This window comes from Pelodiscus sinensis, chromosome 3 (assembly GCF_049634645.1).
Source record: "Pelodiscus sinensis isolate JC-2024 chromosome 3, ASM4963464v1, whole genome shotgun sequence".
Taxonomy (NCBI): domain Eukaryota; kingdom Metazoa; phylum Chordata; order Testudines; family Trionychidae; genus Pelodiscus; species Pelodiscus sinensis.
In genome coordinates, this window is record NC_134713.1 from 20,923,584 (window position 1) to 20,947,209 (window position 23,626).

Consider the following 23,626-nt stretch of genomic DNA (forward strand, 5'->3'; position numbering starts at 1 on the left):
AACCTACCTCCCAGGCAAGGACAAGGTCCTGGCAGACAGTCTCAGCAGAAACTTCCTGCACAGGCACAAGTGGGAGATCAACCCCACCATACTGAACCATCTGTTTCAGAATTGGGGATTTCCACTGGTAGACCTCTTTGCACCTCACAAAAACAAGAGGTGCCCGTATTATTGCTCCAGAATGGGCATGGGTCCCCAATCCTTGGAGGACATGTTCAGCATAAATTGGAAAGCACCCCTCTTATACACGTTCCCACCCTTTCTGCTGATTCAGCGCACTATTCTGAAAATCAAGCAGGACAAAGCCAAAGCCATACTCATAGCCCCAAGTTGTCCCAGGCAAATCTGGCATCCTTCCCTGCTGCAGATGAGTGTACATCCACCATCCTGCATTCCTCTGGTCTGATTTCTGCTTATACAACAGAAAGGGCAGATGCATCACCCAGATGTCCTCACATTCCATCTTCATGCATTGATGGTGATTGGTTGACACTAGCAGAAGTGGCATACCCCGAGGAAGTGCAGTAAATACTTGTGAACTGTTGCAGACCTGCAACCAGAAAAACATACAAACAAAAATGGCGTCACTTCACAGTTGGTGTTCAAAACAGAACTGCACTCCAATAGAGACTGGGGTTTCAAAAGTACTTACCTGCTAGAACTATACAATTCAGGACTGTCATTAAGTTCAGTTAAAGTACATCTCGCTGCCATAACGGCACTACATCTGCCAATACAGGGCTATTCTGTTTTCACTCATCCATCCATCAAGAGATTCCTCTGGGGCCTACACAACATGTTTCCACAGCAGAGAGACCCAATTCCAGCATGGGACCTCAACCTTGTCTTTAGGGCACTAATAGTTAAGTGCTTTGAGCCATTAGCCATCTGTTCCCTTCTAAATCTATCAGTGAAGGTCGCCTTTCTAGTTGCAGTTACCTTTGCAAGAAGAGTGGGCAAGCTAGGAGCACTAATGGCAGACCCTCTATACACAATATTTCATAGGGACAGAGTGGTCCTCTGTACTCACCCCAGATTCCTCCCCAGCTTTCCTGTCGTCTTCCCTAAAGCAAAGGGTGCTACACATCCTTAATGTCTGCAGGGCAGTCACCTTGTACTTACAAGTACCCTTTCGAAAATCTCTGTGACTATTTGTGTCATTTACAGAGAGATCAAAAGGGTTACCCATATCTAAACAAAGATTCTCTAAATGGATTTTGGACTGCATACACCTAGCGTACAACATATTCTAAAAGGAGTCTGTCAGCCATACGGGCTCACTCCACAAGAGCAATGGCAGCAACAACTGCTTTCCTCTAGGGCATACCAACAGAAGAAATCCGCAGAGCTGCCACATGAGGTTCAGCACATACCTTCGTGCAGCAATATGCTATCCAGTTTTCAGATGCCGATATGCATTTTGGCCTAACAATACATGCAGTTATCAAGTTAAATTCACTGAAGCACTCACCACTGAACATGAATACTGCTTCGTAGTCGTCTCAAGGTGGCTCCTTGAAAAAGGGGGGAAGGTTACTCATCTTGTGCAGTAACTGGAGTTACCAAGTGAGTAACCTCCCCGTATAACCTGAAGAGAAATATATTCAACTTGTATTGTCCCAAAAATCTGTACTCATCTGGCACAAACTGCATTAATTTTACTGAAGGTGTGAATAAGGTGGTATGATGAAACTAGTACAACTTTCTGTATGTTGGTTATGGAGTATTTTTCCAAAAGTAGTAGTAGTGAGACTTGTGGGTACTTTTAAGGATCAGGCACATAGATAACATTTCTGTTTGTTAGCCATTGTGAGTATTTTTTATAAGAGGATACATTGTGTTTTTCAGAGTAATCAACAGGCTCGTCTAGTAATGCAGAAGAACAGGCCTCCAAAAAACTGTAGAGAAGCCTTTACTGCAGAGGGTGATCAAGTGTTTGAAAGACGTTATTATTCATCTGATAATACCAGGCCCAAATACCTAAGTAAAGATGTGGAAGCAGAAATAAGGTTAGTGTCATGTATTGCTTGAAATACAAAGTATTCTCTTTTAAGATGTTAGAAGTAATACCTTTTGCTCTTTGTCACTCTACTGCTTGAGGAGTTGGAGTGTTTTATAGCACAAAATATTAAAAATAAACTTCTCCTCTCTAGGATGTAAAGTCCTGTTTAATTAGTTAACTGGTTAAATGGAGGTAGGGCTGGCGCCCTCTGTGGCTTGAGTACCACCTGCCTGCAGTGGGCGGAGGACTGCTGCAGCCCCCAATGGATAACCATAACTAGTAAGCAGCTATAGCTTACTGGTTAACCTTTAACAATTCTACTCCCCTCTGTGTTGTAGAAAAAGATACCCCTCTCTTCAGTTGACTTCTCTTTTTCTATAGATTTAACTCCATGCCAGTGCCTGCATCACACTTCTTTCCTTGTGGGGAAAAAAATTCTTATCCAATCTCATTAAATCAGGTATATATTTTCATAGAACCATAGAGCTGGAAGAGACCTCAGAAGGTCATCAAGTCCAGCCCCCTGCTCTAGGCAGGACCAATCCCAACTAAATCAACCTGGCCAGGGCTTTGTCAAGCCGAGACTTCAACACCTCTAGGGATTGAGACTTCACTACTTCCTTAGGTAACCCATTCCTTCCTTAGGTAACTACCTTCCTAGTGAAAAAGTTTTTCCTAATATCCAACGTGGACCTCTCCCACTACAACTTGAGACCATTGCTCCTTGTTCTGCCATCTGTCACTAATGAGAACAGCCTTTCTCCATCCTCTTTGGAACATCCCTTCAGGAAGTTGAAGGCTGCTATCAAATCCCCCCTCACTCTTCGCTTCACTCCCTCAGCCTCTCCTCATAGGTCATATGCTCCAGCCCCCTAATCATTTTTGGTTGCCCTCTGGGCCCTCTCCAATGCGTCCACATCCTTTTTGTAGTGGGGGGCCCAGAACTGGACACAGTACTCCAGATGTGGCCTCACTAGAGCCGAATAAAGGGGAATCTGCTGGCAATGCTCCTCTTAATGCAACCTAATATGCCATTAGCCGTCTTGGCTCTTGACTCATATCCAGCTTCTCATCCGCTGTAACCCCCTGGTCCTTTTCTGCAGAACTACTACTTAGCTGGTTGGTCCCCAGCCTGTAACAATGCTTGGGATTCTTCCATCCCAAGTGCAGGACTCTGCACTTGTCCTTGTTGAACCGCATCAGATTTCTTGTGGCCCAATCCTCCAATTTGTCTAAGTCACTCTGGATCCTATCTCTGCCCTCAAGCATATCTACCTCTCCCTGTACCTCTCCCCCTATCTTAGTGTCATCCACAAACTTGCTGAGGGTGCAATCCATCCCCTCATCCAGGTCATTAATAAAGATATTAAACAAAACCGGTCCTAGAACCGAACCTTTGGGCACTCCGCTGGAAACCGATCACCATCCTAACATCGAGCCGTTGATCACTACCCACTGGGACTGGCCTTCTAGCCATCTTTCTATCCATCTTACTGTTCATTTATCCAATCCACATTCCCTTAACTTGCTGGCAAGAATATTGTGGAAGACAGTATCAAAAGCCTTGCTAAAGTCAAGGTATATCACAGCCACTGACTTTCCCACGTCCACAGAGCCAGTTACCTCCTCATAGAAGCTAATCAGATTGGTCAGGAGTATCTTGTGTAATAGATTCATATTCTTGACTTCCTTCTTAATTGTTTTTGAGCTTGTGGCATGTGGATATGGCCCAGTTACATGGGATTTGCAGAGCCAGTATTCTATGAGAAATCTAGTTACCTTCCTTTCATTTTGCAATCTTGGTCAAAGAGCAAGCTGAAGGGTCTCTCAAAAAATACTGTGAAATTGAGTAATGCTTAGGTTGAAAATAAGATAACTTAGTGTTTCTATTCCAAATGCCCTATGTTAAAAGGGTTGTAGCTATTTTGTTAGGACATGTCTATACTACAAAATTAAGTCAAGCTAATTTATGTTGGCAAACAGCCACTGCAATAATTGCATTGACTATGCATGTTGTATTGTGTTAGTGGTGTACATCCTCATCAAGAGTACTTGTATCAATTGTACTGTCAGTATTGGGCATTTTGGGATAGCTTCTGAAAACCAATAATAGTCTATATAAGAGTAGTTTCTACACTGTTGCTGTGTCAACCTAACTACATCATCATTGACTGGATTTCTCAAAGTATACTGCCTCTGCAAATCCAATGTATTTGGGCCGTATCCACATGCCACAAGCGCAGAACAATTAAGAAGGAAGTAAAGAATATGAATCTATTATACAAGATACTTCTGGAAAATATGTACAGTAAAGCTCCGATGGTCTGGCGTCAGATGGTCCGGCACTCCTGATGGTCCGGCACCATCAGGAACCCGGAAGTGCTCTGAGCAGCTGGACCATTGGAGCTGCTAAAACTGACCAGCGGCTGAATCGGGGAAGCCGGGGCAGAGCAGCTGGGGCGCTGCCCCTCCGGGCTGCGGGACTAACCCGGCAGCACCCCAGCGGTCCACGATGCAGCCGCTGCTGAAACTGATCAGCGGCTGACTCCAGGAAGCCAGAGACAGAGCTGCTCTGCCTCGGGCTTCCTGGAATCAGCCCCTGATCAGTTTAAGCAGCGGCTGACTTGGGGACACCTGGGGTAGAGCAGCTGGCGTGCTGCCGGGTTGGTCTCGCAGCGCCAAGGGTTGGCGCTACCAGACCAACCCGTCAGCCCCTCAGCTGCTCTTCCCCTGGTGTCCTGATTCAGCTGCTGTTGAAACTGACCAGCGGCTGACTCTAGGAAGCCGGGGCAGAGCAGCTCTGCCTCGGGCTTCCTGCAGTCAGCCGCTGGTCAGTATCAGCAGCAGCTGACTTGGGACACCTGGGGCAGAGAAGCTAGGGTGCTGCCGGGTTGGTCCAGTAGCGCCGAGGAGCGGCGCTGCAGGACCAACCTGGCAGCATCCCAGCTGCTCTGCCCCAGGCGTCCCCAAGAGCAGCTGGGGTGCTGCCAGGTTTGTCTCGCCGCGCCAAGGGTCGGCGCTACCTGACCAACCCCGCAGTACTCCAGCTGCTCTGCCCCAGGCATCCCCGATTCAGCCGCTGCTGAAACTGACCAGCAGTGGCTGAATCAGGGACACCTGGGGCAGAGCCGGACTATCGGAAAGGGAGGCTATGAGGGGTCTGGAGTGGCATCCCTCCCCACCCCAGACCGCTCATAGCCCCCCCCCCCCCTTCCGATAGTCCGGCAAATCTGATAATCCGGGACCCACTGGGTCCTAAAGGTGCCGGATTATCGGAAGTTTACTGTACTTGATTTAATAAGATTGGATAAGAATTTTTTGGTAGGTCAATGTAAGCTGCCATGTGTTGACTTAAACTGTGGTGTTGACCAGACCTCAGTTCCAAGCATTTGGCTGAGCTACAGGCAAATATATGTAGGCATCTTGATTATTCTGGAGAGTCTACTTTTTCAAAACAGCAAGCTTTAAAAGGAAACCAGCATTTACTCTTGAAAGATTTCAAAGGTGGTGGTGGTAACTTTTTTGACCACCCCAATTAATATCATTAAAATACTTTTATTTTTGGGACTAAGCTATAATGCAGATAGTGTTGAATTTAGAGTGTATTTAAAAGAAGTCTCTTTAACTAATAACACAATGATATTTAACGATTTTTGCATTCTAATAACTTTTTGCTCTTAAGATGGTGTTTAGTATTGGTATTTTTTCCGTTTAGATTATTAAAATAAACCAGTCACCTTCTCTTATTTTGATAGTCAGTTTCTAGTCCACCACTTCTTTCAAGTTTTCAGTTGTTACCAAAATACTACAATATTTTTGTTGCAAATTCTGAGAGTAGAGAGAGAGGTTTGTCTTTTAAAAGCCCAAGTCTCCTTTAAAATGTAATAGAAAGGATAAGTGTGTCATTTCATTTAGTCTTTTATGTTATAAAAATTTTTATTAGTTCTTATACTATAAACATTATTAAACATGATCTCAATATAAGGTTTAATCTGTTGTTTCTTTTAAATATGAACACTGAAGCCCATATTGAAATATGCATGCAGAAAGTGATTTTTGCTGTCAGCTGAGATGCTTCTGCTACAATTTCCAGTTACAAAAGCTATATATGAGTATTTGTCCACTATATATGAAGGTTATCCAGAATGTCTGGTTTTTTCCAAGTGAATTTACTGCTCGCTAAAGTGCTATATTGACTCTCCTAAGGACTGAAATTCTTCTTAAAAAAAACAAGTGTGGGAGGCAGAAAGCCAAGTTTCTCCATACTAACTAGTGACTATTTTAATTGATTTAGAACTTTGGTTGGAACAAAGTAACAATCTGGCCTTAAAGTGTGCTAGTTCAGGTACTTATTTTTTCTGCTAAGTCTGTAAATAACAATTCTTAATAAGATGGTAGTTTAATTGACATGAGTGCAGTACCCACTAGGGACTGAACAGAGAATACAAAATAGCTGTCTGATGATAACCAATTATGAATTAAAGATAAAACACTCAATCTCTCATATTGGTCAGGAGAGCCAGTATCAGAATGCTAGTTTTATAGCTATTATTTGGTAGAATTTGTAATTGGAGAGTATATGATCTTATGATAAAGTTTGTTTTAGTCACTTGCAGAAAGAAGTTGAAAACAAAATGTCACAGTTATCATCATCTCAGCATTGTTTACGTGCCACTGAAAACGAGACAAGACAGAATGAAGAGTATCTTAATCACCATCGTAGAAAACAAAAAGAATTGCAGGTAGAAATATTTAATAGTAAATGCTAAATTAAATGCAGCTGTTTTAGCCTATTGTATTAGTCACCATGCACTTTTAAACAAGTGATTTTCATATTTTTTTTTTCACAGAACGAAAGCATGCTTTTGTTTCAAAATGTGCAGAGTCTCAGGCTCTAGTGTCATTGCGTTATGAAGCTAGTATTCTCCCCTTGCAGTTTTATAAATGCTCACACCACCATATTTTTATGAGTTTTCCCGAGGTAAATTATTATTAAAAGTTAGGGTATTCACTTTCCTTGTGTGACCAATATAATAATTACTGTTTTCTAGAGTATGTATCTCTGATCCTTAATCTATTTTTTAAAAAATGTCATCACATTCAATCCTTGTTTGAAGAAATCATAAACATCTTTAAGTTCTCTTTCTGTTTAGAATTTGCATCCTTCACTCTTTAATAATATTGTGACATTTTGTTGAGGGGCGCATCCCCCCTCGGCTTTGGGGCCACCTGTCCTGGCTCTCTGATTGGCTACTAACGCATACACGGCCCTTGCAGCCTAGTCATAAAGTTGTTCAGGTCCCTCTTTCGGGATAGACTGTCCTTGAGGCCTAGTCACCTGAAAAGCCTCTCCCAGCCAGGGGGTTGATTGTCCAGGAGAGGGAAAAGGGTGGTAGCTGGACCTAGGCCCTCCCTCTCCACTGGGTCCCAGCCCAGGGCCCTTTAGGTAGAAACTATGGCTCCTGCCTGCTCGGCAGGGAATCCAGCCGGTACACACCGAGCCACGCTATTAGTCCTCTGCCCTGGGCTGCTTCCTACCACACCCTGGTACCCCCACAGTCTTCTGGCTTCCCAGATTGGTCCTTACTGGGGCTGGCGTTGAGGCTGCAGGCACTCCTGCCTCCCAGGGGCTGGTGGTTTGTGACTTGGTTCCGGGGTTGGCTGCGGGTGGCGACTCGGGTCTCAGCTGCTGCAGAAATACCTATTCCTTCCCCCAGCAGCCTTCCTCGCTGCAGGGCTCTCTGCCTTTATACTTGGGCTCTGCTGGGAGATGCCCAGCAGAGCTGGATGGGCCTCGGCTACTCCCCATCCTTCAGTGCGGGGTCTGTCTGTCCTATCACACACTTCTTAGGGTTATTCAGCGTTTTGAGGCACCTTGCTAACATCTATTTTTTAATGTGAGGAACCCTTCTCTGTACCTGCTAGGGTCAGCTCCTTGACTCCAAACTACAGGCGACACCCCCGCCCCCCTCTCCCCCCACACACACATATGCAGGCTCATGCAGCTGATAGTAGGCATACTCCAGTCCCCAAAACCTTCGACCAGTCCCATGCAATGTTGAGCCCCCCACATTGGGTATTCACATAATTACCAAACCTATTGTTCCCAAAGGAGCAGTACATTACAGCTTAACACAGAGATGCATAATGGACAGCACATAGATAGATACATAACAAAAGTCAAGTATACGTTTTATTTAATAAAAAAATAGAGAATCAAATGATAAACAAATATAGTATACCCGCACTTGTCATAATAGTATGGACTCTCATAATCAGGCATTAGGATAATCAAGAAAGTTTAATCTAATAAAAGAAAGTTCTTCTTCACACAGCGTGTAGTCAACCTGTGGAACTCCTTGCCGGAGGAGGCTGTGAAGGCTAGGACTATAATAGAGTTTAAAGAGAAGCTAGATAATTTCATGGAGGTTAGGTCCATAAAAGGCTATTAGCCAGGGGATAAAATGGTGTCCTTGGCCTCTGTTTGTCAGAGGCTGGAGAGGGATGGCAGGAGACAAATCGCTTGATTATTGTCTTTGGTCCACCCTCTCTGGGGCACCTGGTGCTGGCCATTGTCGGCAGACAGGATACTGGGCTAGATGGACCTTTGGTCTGACCCACTACAGCCATTCTTATGTTCTTATGTAAGAAGGCAAAAGCCGTTTATCCAGTCAGCAGTCGGATTGTCGTCCTCCAGAGCCATCTTCCTGGCGGTCCTAGTTAAAGGGGTGCTCTCCCATTACTCCAGACCCTGACTGGGACTGCAAAGGTCTCCCTGCAAGGCTGATAACATGTCTTTGCATGTTTAAGATACAGAGGGAAGCTGCAGACCTGTTGAGCCAGAGCAGAGCTCTCTAGCTAGGACCACAGCTTTCCTGCACTTTGTACTTCAAGGTGCTGGTGGGTGTCAACAGCTGTACAGCAGCACAAGAAGCCTTCTGCAGCTCTACTATCATGGTCCCAAAGCTTGCTCACTTTCATGACAGTAGGCTCCCTACACTCCCATTCAGCAGCAGGCTCTCTGCTATGTTATCTGAACCTCCACATTATCTGAATCCCTTCCTTGTCCTCCCTCAGGCTAAATGATGCATCCTATGGGACAAGGAAGGAATTCAAATAATGCAGCAGTTCTGATGATAGCATTTTGAATAAATGTGAGTATTCTGTATTGTAAACAAAGGGATACAAATAAAATAAAATCATGTGACACATACTAGTGCCTAACCAGGGGTGGACAATAATTTTTAATGATTTTGGTAAATGGTTAAGGGCTGCACTTCTGTGGAGAGGGTCTGGAATGGAGGTTGGGTACAGAACGGGACTGGGGTGTAGGAGAGTGTGTGGAGTCTGAGACGAGTCTGGAGTTTGGGTGAAGGAGGAGGCTATGATCTGGGGCAGTGGCTTGGGGTGCTGGGTCCAGGAGGGGGTGTGGGTGCAGGAGAAGACTCTGACCTGGGAGAAGGCTATATGAGGGAGTGCAAGGTCTGGGAGGGAGTTGTGACCTGGAGAAAAGGGGGGAAAAGAGGTACAGAAGGTTTTGGGGGTGACCTGGGGCAGGGAAACAGAGTACGGAGTCAGGAAGGGTGCAAGAGAGGATTCTGGCCTGGGGTGGTGTTTGAGTGGGTGTAGGGTCTCGGTGGGAGTTGTGACCTGGAGGAAGCAGGGAGAGGGGATACAGAGGGCTTGGGTGGTAACCTGGGGCAAGTAGTTGGGAGAGAAAAGGGGTGGGGTACCAGAGGCAGACTCTGGCTGGGAGGCACTTACCTATTTTTAGCTTCGCTTATGAATCTCTTTCCAATCAGTCATTTTTCTTCTTCTCTGAATGCCTCTTTATAGTAGGCTAGCATCTACAGTTCAGTTATATCGAGCAATGATGGTCCAGTTACCAAGTAAACAGTTGCTTATGTATGGAAGTATGTGTACTAAAGTGCACATAAGCAGTCATACGAGTTCATGGAACAAAATTAAACTATTGGATTTTTTAAAAGTAATATGCAGAAGTTTTACTCAATTTTTTTTTCTCCCTCAAAAAAAAAATTTGGCTTCATTGTTGGGAGTGTGTTTGTTTTTTTTAAATGTATGTAATTTTCAGGGGTTGGAATAATATAAGATATCTCCTTCTCCTCGGATCAAAATGTGCTTGTTGTAATATGGATTTTGTACCTGTAATGTGCTAAGAAAAAATTGTTTCCTTTTTCAGTTCAAAATAAGAAGACTAAACATAGAAATAACTGATCTTGAGAATGTAGAAGAACCCCAGTCAGTAGACATCTCTACATTAGTAAGAATGATTACTGTATTCTTTCTCACATTGATGTATAATACTATTCTTTAAATGCTAGTAATGATAATTTGTGTTTGGCTAAAGCACGTCTTCCACAAAAGAACATATCTTGATCTGGAGACTACGGATGCATCTACACTGCACCATAACTCAAATAAGATACTAAGATTGAGTTATGCAAACTGCTATCTTAATTCAATGCTATTTTGAAATAGCTTATTTAAGCATTTGGTACTGTCTACGCAGTGCCAAATTTTGAAATAAAACGGTATTCTGAAATGTTCCTTATTCCTCGTAGAATGAGGTTTACAGGGGCGTTGGAACAGTGAGCCCGAAATAACGGGCTTGCTGTTAAGACACGGGATAGCTATTTCAGGATACTCCACTATCCCAAAATAACCGTGCAGTTTAGATGTACCCAAAAAGAGGAAAAAATCCACCTTTTCTCTTTGTTCCAATAATTAATCATCCTTGTCTAAAAAAATTAATATATTTAAAAATTGTGTCTGGCTTCTAGATTGTTTGTCGGGTTCAGTTTCTAGATATTGGTTCTTGTTACTTTTTTCTGTGCTAGATTAAAAAGCCTATTAGTACCCAATAGTTTCTTTGAATCACCCTTCAATCATATTTCTGATAAACTAAAAAGATTCAGCTCTTTAAGCCTCACAATACATTTTCTCTCACCTTCATATCATCTCTGTCACTTTTTTGTACGCTCTCCAATTTTTCAAAATTCTTTTAAAAATGTGGATGCTAGAATTGTACACAGTGTCAGTTTCATGGTAACTTCATCTGTTTCTCTTCCTTGGTCCACCAACAGCACCCACCTTTTGGCTTTCAGCTCCAAGTGTCACTTCTCCTAGGCAGAGATGAACATCTCACACCCCACTGACCAGGAATGTTAAAGCTACATAGCTCCCTTATTTACACTGTGAAGCTTGCTTGCTTACTATGACTTTTAAATCTGACTGAGTTCTGGTTCTCAGTTGGCAGTCTCCCATTCTGTATTCTGCGTTCTTTGTTCCTTGGTGTATAACAACTTTTTACTACATTAAAATACATCTTATTTGTATAGACCCCAATTTAGTGGCAATCCATATTGCTTTGTAGGACTTTCCTGTCCTCATTATTTACCAGTCCCCTAATCTGTTTCATATGCAATTTATTATTTACTTTGAGATAATCACTGAAAATGTTGAAGAGTTTTTCTCCTGTACCTGGGCAAATGAGGTAACTTATTTTGTCTAATGTTCTCTTTACAGACCAAGATGACTGTAAAGTCATCTTCATAATGACAGCATTCTTTTAAATTGTAACATGATAACATTGGCCCTAGTACCAATTACAGCAGAGCCCCACTAGAAATATATAGGGTTGCTAACCATCCAGGATTGGCCTAGAGTCTCCTGAAATTGGCATCAGTCTGCCAGTTACTATTGAAAACAATCCTGGAGATTTTAATAGACTATTTTAAGAAAATGACAGTAGATAATGTTGGGGAAAATATCTCCCGACATAGCTTTAGTCAGAGCTGGCAACCCTAGAAACATCCCATTTAATAATGATTCCCTGTTTCGAGTTACTTTTAAGATCTGCCAGTCAGTCCTTAATCAATTTATCATGTAGTTTATAAATATTGTGTAGAGTGGTACTAAGTCAAATGCCTTATATAATTCTAAGTATATGACATCTGCCCAGTTACCTTGATCAGCTAAATTTTTGTTTTTATTAAAGGTTTGTTTGACTAGTTATTTTCCATGAAAGCATGTTGACTAGCATTAAAGATATTATGCTTTTAATTGTTTATTAATTAAATGCATGCCAGCTTTTCCATTGTTTTGTTTATGACTTAGATCACTCTAACCTGCCTGTAGTTAACTGTGTCATTGTGTTTGCCCTTTTTAAGTATTGACACATTAGCATTCTTCCAGTCTTCTTGAATTTCCTTGGTATTTTAAGATTTATTAAAAATGAACATCAGTGCACTAGAAATCACTTCAGCCAGCTGATTTAGGCACTGTTGGTGCAAATTCCTTTCACCCATTTTAAGTTGTGGGTAGTGTGTAGTTTTTTATCTAATAGATATTCCTCTTCGTCTAATGGACTGGAAAAAAAGCTTCATCCCTCATGTGATACAAATACATCATTCTGCTTCTTTCCAGGACAGCACAGATATGTTTATGAATTTATGGCCATTCAATAAACTCTTCTTAAAGAATTATCACTTTTTTCACTTTTTCCCCCCCTCCACATCAATGTCTCAACTTTTCTCAGCCCTTTTTGAAGCTGTGCATTTGTGTGTGTGTGTGTGTTAATATTACTGGTGGGGGCTGTTCTCTGTTTGCTCATATTGAATGTAATAGTTCACGATAACTAGTTTGTAGTCAATCACCAACATCCAGTGATTAACTCATTGGTATCCAGGAAATTATGTTCAGAATACTTACTTCATGTTTAGTGTAACAGTTTTTGTGCTAAATCTTTCATCTGATTTTTGAAACTCTGATGTTTTAACATTCATTGTATGAGACCTCAGCAAATGTCTCTTAAATTGAGTCCCTTGAAATAATTTTTTTCTTTCCATACCTTATAGATAGGTGCCTGAGGAGTAACTCAAGTTCTCATCTTTCATTTGGTGGTCTTCAACAACTCCCAGCAATATCCCCCTCCTGGGTGTGTTAACCTATTGATGCATATTCATTCTTATTATAGAGTTGAATACATTGTTGCATGTAATTTCACAGCCATAAAAGTAATTCTGAAATTAAAATCTTGTGTAGTGACCAAGAGTGGTATTTTTTTCTCTTAATTTTCAAATCTGTATTTATATGCCAACAGGAAGATGAAGCTCAAGAGAACAGGCATAAGATGGAATCTGTTAAGCAGGATATGCAACAACAAAGGGGAAAAATGGAAGAATTGAAAAATATTCTACGAGTGGCAGAGCATAAACTTGAAGAAATTAAAGAAAAGCTTCACCAAGTAGAAGAAATAGCTAGTCCAGTTAAGGTACAAACTGTGCAAATATACAACTTTTAAAAACATACTTGTTTCATTTGTTGACAAAAATAGTACCAGTTTTTAAACAGGGGAACAAAGGACCTGGGCAATGATTCCAGTCTGCCTAAATTCTGTATCTGGAAAGATATTGGAACAAAGTATTAAATAATTAATTTGAAAGCACCTTGAGAATAATAGCATGATAGGTAAAAGCTAGTGTGTCAAGAACAAATCATGTCAAACCAACCCAATTTCTTTCTTTGATAGGTTACTGTCCTAGTTGATGCAGTGGGAGCTGTACTCATGATTTATCTTGATTTTTAACAAGGCTTTTGATACAGTCCTACATGTCATTCTCATGAGCAAACTAGGGAAATATGAATCTAGGTTATGTTACTATAAGAGCAATACCCAACTGGTTGACAGATCATAATCAGGATAATTATCCATGATTTGCTGTCAGACTGCGAGGATATATGTAGTGGACTCCTTCAGGGATCAGTCCTGGATCTAGTACTGTTCAGTATTGTCATTAATTACCGTATATACTCGAGTATAAGCCGGGTTTTTCAGTACATTTTTTGTGCTGAAAAATGCCCCCCTCGGCTTATACTCGAGTCAGCGTCTCGAGAACTGAGGAAAGTGAGTACGCTGGTCAGGTTCTAAGGCATCCAGGTTGTCGTATCTGTCAGGAGGTGTTACTGTTATGGACTGCGCTGTAAATTCATCATCAAAGTATCTCATGTCAATTTCTGAGATCTGAAAGCTCTATGTATGTGCGATGAACAGCGCACATACATAGGCTTGTTGGCTGCACAGTGACTGCCAGTGATTGGCTTGTCACTGTGCTGTGGGCAGGGGGCGGGTCCGGAGGCAGAAGCGCGGCTCGGCGCAGGCTGAAGAGATAAGGTAAGGGGCCTGAATGGAAAAGATAAAATCCTTATGGAAAGCAGGATCTGCCCAGGGATTGTGGAAATATTTTATCCTCTGTGTCGGGGGAATGGTATATGTGGAGATATTGTTTTTGTTGACCCCCTTTTCCACTTACAGAGCTAGGTTATTGTTTTTCTTTGAAATAAATATTCATGTAATTTTATTGGTATCTATCTTCATTTTTTACATTTACCAGTAGCTGCCTCATTTCCTACCCTAGGCTTATACTCGAGTCAATATTTTTTCCCAGTTCTTTGTGGTAAAATTAGGTGCCTCGGCTTATATTCGGGTCGACTTATACTCGAGTATATACGGTACTTGAATGATGAAATAGAGTATATGTTTATAAAATTTGAATGTAACTTCCAGCTGGGACAGTTTGCAAGTGCTTTGAAGGTCAGTATGAGAGTTCAAAATCACCTTGATACATTCTGAAATCAAGAGGGTGAAATTCAATAAAGTGCAAGTACTACCCTTAGGAAATTAAAAAATAATAATAACTCAGAACTTCAAAATGAAACACAGCAGACTAGGTTAGTAATACTATTGAAAAGGGTCAGAGGGTCTGGTGTATCACAGATTGAATATTAGCCAACAATATGAAGATGTCAAAAAGACTAATATTCTGGTATTTAATGACAGAAACACTGTATGTAAGAAAATAGAGGTTATTGTTTTGTCCTATTTGGCCATTGGAAGGCTTCTGCTGGAGTAGTGTTTCTAGTTTCAGGCACCCCATTTCAAGAAATGTTAGGACAAACTGGATATAGTCCAGAGATAAGCAAAAAAAAAATGATGCACAAATGTAGAATAGCTTGCCTGGGAGGAAATGCTAAAAAATGGTTGTGTTCAGTTTTGAGAGAGGAAGACTGAGTGAGGAGCAGTGTGACAGTTGTCAAAATATGTTAAGGACTGCTAGAAAGAGAATTGTGATCAATTGTTTTCTCTGTCAGATAAAGGGTAGGGCAAGAAATAATTGCCATAACCTTCATCAGAGGGAGATTTAGGTTAGATATTAGGAAAAGCTTTCTAACTATAAGGATAGATAGTTACTGTAATACGTTACCAAGGAAGGTTATGAAATCTCCACAGTACAAGGTTTTTAAGAGAAAGTTAGACAAACATCTTGTTAGCAGTGGTCTAAATATACCAGTGGTCCCCAACCTTTTGGGGCCGCTCACATGTCCAGGGGCAGGAGCTGCCCATGTGCCCGGGGCCGGCACATGTGCCGCGCGCCCGAGGCAGGGGCCGCCCATACGCCGTATGCCCAGGGGCTAGCATCGCACATGTGCCACGCGCCCATGGCAGAGCCGACCCAGATCATTCAGCGGGCGCATATAAATGCCCCTGCGGGCACTGCATTGGGGACCACTGAAATATACTTTGTTCTGTGTCAGTGTAGGGCAGGGATGGGCAAAATATAAACAATGGGTTGGACCCTGTCTGCTGCAGTCCTCGGCCACTCAAAGTGGTTGGCTGTTGGGGCATGTGCCTCTAAGGGCTGTGTTGTTTGTGTGCAGGGGAGATTTCGCTCACTTCCCCTGCCACCAGCACAGTCATCACACTTCCCATTGGCCGGAAAACTTAGAGATATTTTCATTTTCTGGAGCAGGGGAGCTCTGAAGCCATGCAATGTCTAATAATTTGATCCTATTATGTTTGAAAGGCGGGAGATGGTTTACCAATTCTCATCAGTCTAAAGCCAAGGTGGGGTCTGTGGGGTCTTATCTGTTAGCAGCAAAGACGTATGGCGTAACAAAGAGATTCAATAATTTTCTAAGTTAGGAAAATGGAATCCTCCCAGAGAAAGGGGAGCTGTACTTTGTTCAAGACAATGTAGGCCAAGGTTGAGCCAATAACGGCCCACAAGCCAGATCTGGTATACCAGATTTATCTGCTAGCAGGCCCCCACACTACTGTATTTACCTGCGTCTCCACAAGTACAAGGGATCACAGTTCCTGTTGGCTATGGAGCACTGTTCCTGTCCATTGGGAGGTGTGATTGCCCATACCTGCAAATATGTAGGTAAATATAGCAGCAGTGACCTAACCCTGGTGAACCACCACCATTTTGTTGCCTGCCCCTGGTCTAGGAAGGACAGAACCAGTCTTGCTGGTAGGAAAGTGGCATTATATGTGAAAGAAAGCATAGAATAAAATTGAGTAAAAATCTTAAATGAACAAAACTGTTTCATAGAATTTTTATGGATCATAATTCTGTGCTTTAATAATATGAATATAGCAGTAAGGATATATTACTGACCACCTGACAAGGATGGTGATAGTGATTGTGAAATGCCAAGGGAGATTAAAGAAGCTATGAAAATAAAATAAACATCAATAATAATGGGTGATTTCATCTGTCTTATTGACGGTAAATGTCACTTCCGGGAGATGAAGTTTCTTTATGCCTTAAATGACTACTTCTTGGAGCAGCTGGTTTTGGAACCCGCAAGAGGAGACACATTTCTTGATTTAATCCTAAGTGGAGCTCAGGATCTGGGTCAAGAGGTGTATATGCCTGTACCACTTGGAAATAGTGACTATAATATAAATAAATTTAACACCTCTGTAGCAGGAAAAACACCACAGCAACCCAACACTTTAATTTTAAAAAGGGCAACTATACAAAAATGAAGTTACATAAACAGAAATTAAAAGGTATAGTGCCAAAAGTGAGAACTCTGGATATAAATGTATATCCTAAACTGAAAAAAAAAAAAAAAAAAAAAAAAACAGTAGGAGAACAAAAAAGTGCTATTGAGGCTTTACAACCAAGCAAAAAATGTGTAAACTTGCATTAAAAAGTGAAAGTTAAATCCTAGAGGGTATGTCTATACTGCACACTTATTTTGAAATAAGCTGTTTCGGAATAACTATTCCAAAACAGCTTATTTCAAAATAGCATGTCTGCATAGCAGGTAAGCCTCAAAATTAGTCTGAAGCAGGCTTCCCTAATCTAAACATGCTATCTCTATTTAGAGCTCCAGGAGACACTGGCAAAGAACAACTTAGAATGGTCCTGATGGGGAACTATTTCAAAATAGCAGTAGTGGAGTGTCTACACACGCCTTATTTTGGAATAGGTGTTGTTCCTCGTGGAATGAGTTTTACATTTTGAAATTATTTCAAAATAATGGAATGGTTGTGTAGATGCTTGCATTATTTCGAAATAATGTTAGTTATCTCGAAATAACGGTGCAGTGTAGATGTACTCAGAGATGAAAATAGGAAGGAGCATAAACTTTCAAATGAAGTGTAAAAATATAATTTAGGGAGGCCAAAAAGGAATTTGAAGAACAACTAGCCAAAAATTCCAAAAAGTAATAGTAAAAAAAAATTTTAACATCAGAAACAGGAAATCTGCTAAACAACTAGTGGGAGCTACTGAATGGTTGAGATGCTTAAAGGAGCACTCAGAGATAAGGTCATTGCGGACAAACAAAATAAATTCTTAGCATTTGTCTTCAAAGGTGATGACGTGAGAGAACCTGAACCATTTTTTTTAGATGACAAATCTGAGGAACTGTCCTAGAACTTTGTCCAGTTGCACAGCAAGAGCTTTAGCTACATGCATCTGACGAAGTGGATCTTTGCCCACGAAAGCTTATGCTTCAACACTTCGGTTAGTCTATAAGGTGCCACAGGACTCCTCGCTGCTTTTACAAATGGTGTGTCTGTCTGTCTCTGTCTATGAGTACATTCGTTCAAGAATACATCTTGTCGGGGACTCGAACCCAGACCGCTTCGGTTTGTTGTCTGACTTCAAAGAGACAGGCAACACCAGCAAGGTCCAATCACAAGCTCTTTATTGAAGAGTGCACACAACAATAGAGAGCGGCCCGTCTCCAAAGAGAACCAGCCACGATTTCAGTAACAAGTAGGTTTATATAGACAGTTCTGTCACGTCATAAAACATTTGCCCAAGCAACCCACCCCCCTTAACTAGTTGGAAGCTTCTAGTGTTCATGCATACCTAGCCAACTATACATCGTGGCTTTAAGCAATTCATAATGCATCAGCAACTTTCTTATCAGCCCAGAAGACAGGTACCAGACAACAAGGAGACAGGGAGTTAGGAACAAACGGAGGGCAGAAACAGGGAGTTAAGACATTGAGGAGTCAGTTTAAGATCAGAGGGAGAACAGAAACAGGGAGTTACCTTATCAGTTCTCAAAACAAGCTGTTCCTCATCACAGCAGGTACAAGAATGCAGCTTTTCACTTATCTTACTTTTGCAACTTAAGCAAGTATGTAGGATGCACCCCTTGCTTGAACCATGTCTCTAGTTCTGCTCTGGGACTACCCAGAAACCTTTGTCAGCTTCCTTTTGATCTGTCTTAGCATAAATAAAATAAATAAATATTGGAGATTGCCTATCTCCTAGAACTGGAAGGTACCTTGAAAGGTCATCAAGTCCAGTCCCCTGCCTTCACAGCAGGACCAAGTATCATCCCTGACAAATTTTTGCCCCAAATCCGTAAGTGGCCTCCACAAGGATTAAACTCACAACTGTGGGTTTAGCAGGCCAATGCTCAAACCACTGAGCTATCCCTCCCCCCAACTGCACTGGGCCCAACTAGGCCCAATCTTCTAGGGCCTAACAATCTTATATATGGTAAGAGCTAGGATCACCAAATTTGGTATTCAGCTCCCTCTTTTCATAGAGCAAGTAAGGGTTTTGTTGTCCCAGGACAACAGGATGTACATGGAATTCGATTGTTTCTCATAAAATGAAAAGGGAGGGGCTTCGCAAGAGGGAAAGTTATATTGCAGAATGACCACAGGGAGGCTAAGAGGAGGAATAAGAAGGCTACAACCCCATTAGGTGAGCAGGGACAGAGAAAGGCACATCTATCTACTGTGTTTTTCAGAGAGTTTGTCTGTGCATCTATCTCTGAGCTGTGCTCTGTGGGCCTCATGTAAACAAAAACCAACCTTCATCATTAAAATAGGGCTCAACTCCAAACCAATCCCCTTCTATCCAGGAGCTAGATTATGTGTGAGCGGCCAGGGGTCACCCAGGAAGGTGGGAGGCTATGTGGCTAAGGACAGAGGAGAACAGCAGGATGCAGTCTGATGTGCTAACACCACTGTCATCCTGCATGAATATATATATAGAGAGAGAGGGAGAGGTGAATGAATCTAGGTACATGTTGAACCTCTCTCATTCTTGTCCAGGACTCTGGTCTGGCAAGATCCCTGGTCCAGCAGGATCACAAATGTTGCTAGACCACAGATCCCTGGCCCCAGTGGTTGAGAGTGATTGGGAGCAGAGCCTGTCTGATCAGTGGCAGGCTGCAGGGTCAGTGACCTGGGTGTAGATAGCCCTGAGAGCAGCTGGTGCTGCTCGGGACAGAGAAACCTGGGAGCAGCTGCCGCTGTGTGGGGCTGGGAAAACCCTGGGAGCAGAGCCAGGCAGGTGAGCCAGAGAATGTCAGGCCTTTGGGTACCCCTGGAGGAGCAGCCACGAGGGGAGCCCTGGGAGAGCCTGGACACCTGACCTCCCCATGTCCAGCAAATTCCCTTGTTCGGAACCACTCCAATCCTGAGGGTGCTGGACAAGGGAGGTTCAACCTGTATTAAAGTTTGACAACTTTTGGTAAAATTCAGCTAGGGAGCTGTCTGTGCCACTAATCTTTCCAACTTTTATTTCATTTAGAGTCATAGCCAATTCTGCAGTTTCTAAACTGACATCCAAAAATTCATTGAGCCATAGATGTGTCTATTGGAAAAAAAAAGTTCTTAGGACATCTTTATTGATTCCCTCTTCAGCGAAATACAGTTTTGAAATAAACTGTTTAAATTGTTAATATCTGCCTATTGTATAATTTATTGCTATTTCAGAAGCCTCTCAGTTAGTCATCCCTATTAAAGTTGCTTCGTTATTAAGTTTAAAGTTGTTCAGTGTTCTAACACCCTCCACACAGCCTGAGTACATCTTGCCCACTAGTGAATCCTGATCAATACCTCTCCCTTCCTCTCCATGCCTCCTGCCTACCACAGTCAGCTGTTTCTGGCTTGTAGGGAGGCTGGGAGAGAGGGAGGAGGATTGAGGGTGCAGCACTTGGAGGAAGGGGCAAGAAGAGGCAGGGTAGGAATTGGGTCTTTAGGGGAAAGGGCTGGAGTGGGTGCAGGACCTGAAACAGAGCTGGGGGATCAAGCACCACCTGGCAGTTTGAAAAGTTGTCACTCGTGGCCTCAGAAGTTATGGCTGTCTGCAACTCTGCAAGGATGTAGAGGTCCAGTGTCTGTGCATTGTGTGTCCCAAATGTACCATGCAGCCTGGCAGACTGGTTCTCTTAGGAGACAACTGGTCTCCCTTGCACCGTGGAGTATGAAGGGGCATTGAGTGACTAATTGGAGCAGGCATTCATGTGATCTGCTGCTCAGAGACTAGCAAAGATATCCCCATCTAGTGCGAGAGAAGGATGCAACATATGTGCTGTTGCTCTGCTTGGCTCCTGTGTCAAGCCCAAACCAACAGAGCGTGCACCCAGTGTAGCATATTCAAGCTCCGCGTCCGCCCTGCCCTTGGACAGCCACCTCCAGCTTGGTGATGAATGGACCAGGTATCACCAGCTTGGTGATGGATGAACCAGGGGACCACCCTATGGGCAGGTGGCGTATGTGTGCATTCAATGCAAGGAGCTCCTGGCCCTCAGAGACTGCGTACGAGCTTTGGAGACCAGGGTGACTGAATTGGAGGAGCTAAGGGAGGCAGAGAGGTATATAGATGAGGCTTTCCGGGGCACTGTATAACTGTCCCACCTCTAGTCAGACAGTCCCAGTGCTGTTAAGGAGGACGCAAGGTTCAGGGAAGGATAAGTGTCAACTGGAACACAGAGAAATGATCCTATAGTTGGGACCTAAGTTTTTAAACTAAGGGCTGGGGAAAACCAATGAGTGTGGAGGAGCACATGGATCGGACGGAGACATCTCTTAGCGAAGGGTCTATTCATAGAGATTCTCTGTGTTCTAGTCAGGAGGAGAGGATGGAAGTATGGGTCAGATCAGATGAGACACAGTCAAATGAAAAAGAGTCTAATACATCAGGAAATGACAGACAGGTAAATAGTGACACATTTTTAAAGTGCTTATACGCAAACTCTAGAAGCCTAAATAATAAGATGGGTGAACTAGAGTGCCTAGTTGTAAAGGAGGATATTGATATAATAGGCATCACAGAAACTTGGTGAAATGAGAAAAATCAGTGAAACAGTCGTACAAAATATATTGAAAGGACAGAACAGGTCGTGCTGGTGGGACAGTGGTATTATATGTGAAAGAAAATTTTGAATCAAATAAATTAAAAATCTTAATGAGCCAAAATGTTCCATAGAATCTCTATGGATAGTAATTGCATGCTGCAATAATAAGAATATAGTAGTAGGAATGTATTATTGACCACCTGGTCAGGACAGAGAGAATGACTACAAAATGCTATCAAAATTAAAATCTCAATAATAGTTGGGGATTTCAGCTGTCCCCATATACTTTGGGTACATACCACCTCAGGACAGGATGCAGAGAAAATTTTTTTGATACCTTAGACTGCTTCTTGGAGCACCTGGTTATGGAACCCACAAGGGGAGAGGCTATTCTTGATTTAGTCCTAAGTGGAGAGCAGGGGTCTAGTCCAAGTGGTAAATATAAGTTGTATTGCTTGGAAATAGTGACTGTAATGTAATAAAATTTACATCCCTGTGGTGGGAAAAACACCTCAGCAGCTCAATACTGTGGCGTTTAATTTCAGAAAGGGGAACTACACAAAAATGAGGAGGATAGTTAAACAGAAATTAAAAGGTACAGTGACAAAAGTAAAATCTCTGCAAGCTGCATGGAAACTTTTCAAAGACACCATAATAGAGGCCCAAATTAAATGTATACCCCAAATTAAAAATAACAGTAAGAGAACCAAAAAAGTACCACTATGGCTTGGCTTAACCCAGTAAAAGAAGCAGAGACAGATAAAAAGACATTTTAAAAAGTGGAAGTTAAATGTAGTGATGAAACTAGGAGGATAAATTTTCTCAAATTAAGTATAAAAATATAATAAGAAAAGCCAAAAAAGTGAGTTTGAAGAACAGCTAGCCAAAAGTCAAAGTAATAGTAAAATGTTTTTTAAGTACATCAGAAGCAGGAAGCCTACTTAAACAACTAGTGGGGCCCTTGGGTGATCAAGATGCTAAAGGAGCACTCAAAGATGAACAAGTCATTGTGGAGAAGGTAAATGAATTCTTTGCTTCAGTTTTCATGGCTGAGGATATTGGGGAGATTCCCAAACCTTGAGCCATTCATTTTAGGTGACAAATCCGAGGAATTATCTTAGTTTGAGGTGTCATCAGAGGAGGTTTTGGAATAAATTGAGACACTTAACAGTAACAAGTTACAGGAACCAGATGGAATTCACCCAAGAGTTCTGAAAGAACTCAAATGTGAAATTGCAGAATTATTAACTGTGGTTTGTAACATTAGGGCATTTACTAAGGCTTATATAGTTTCTCTGGGGAATGTTTAGGATCTGTGCTGTAAAGACAAATGAAAGTTCTCCTGTTTTGAAACTTTCACCTGTTTTGAAACTTTCACTCAAACACTCAGAGGGGTAGGCGTGTTAGTCTGTAACTGAAAAACCTTAAAAATAACAAATGGCCCTGCAGCACCTTAGAGACTAGCAAAACTCAGAGTAGAAGACTCAGAACAAATTAACATATGGCTTCAGGGTTTGTAGACAGATGCCTGTTTTCAAGGGCTTGCAAATAAGGTTTCATCCTACAAAACAGCACACCCAGTACTTGCTACTTCTGACTCACAAGAGCCAGAATTCTGCCACATAGCAAAAACCTGGCCTTATTGCAATATAATATACCATATTAGTAACATAGGATTTTAAAAAAATCATTAAGATCAGAATTTTAGATATCTGCAACACTCCAAAGAAATTGTGATAAGAATATTTTTCTTTCTTACCGTAAGCCATTAACACCCTTGTAAACTTCGTTTGAACTGTAATAATGCAAATGTCCTCCTAGCAACACATACCCATACCCACCACTCATGGAGCCTGTTCTTTTCCCCACACACACACCCGCCGTCTCCAATCCAGCCAGAGAGGACTGCAGCAAGTGAATCAGACACCCCAAACAAACTGCCCCCTGCCTCCACCTCCCTGCAGAAATGCCAGCACCCACTCACACCCTCTTTCTCCCACCATCCCCATGCAGTCAGCCCCTTATCTCTCCCTTCCCAGGAGGCTTGAGAGTGTTGAGTTTCTGCCTCTTTCTTCTCGTGCAGATGACTCTCCAAACTCCCTTTCCCTCTGACTCCCCCTCATCCAATAGCTCCCTCTCCTCTTCCTCCCCCCAGCCACTTATTCCCTCCTTAGCTCCCCTTTTCACCTGCTCTCC

At 42.3% G+C, this 23,626-nt stretch overlaps 1 protein-coding gene across 3 annotated transcripts in view; it reads left to right on the forward strand.

Annotated features, from left to right (window-relative positions):
* The window catches only part of SMC6 (structural maintenance of chromosomes 6), a 117,745-nt gene that overhangs the window by 46,849 nt on the left and 47,270 nt on the right, over positions 1–23,626 (forward strand). For all 3 annotated transcript variants that reach the window (XM_075923453.1, XM_075923452.1, XM_075923451.1), the window contains exons 17-20: positions 1,849–2,009; positions 6,609–6,744; positions 10,203–10,283; positions 13,125–13,295. In XM_075923453.1, the coding sequence (XP_075779568.1) occupies positions 1,849–2,009; positions 6,609–6,744; positions 10,203–10,283; positions 13,125–13,295 (549 nt within the window). The remainder of the gene's footprint in view (positions 1–1,848; positions 2,010–6,608; positions 6,745–10,202; positions 10,284–13,124; positions 13,296–23,626) is intronic.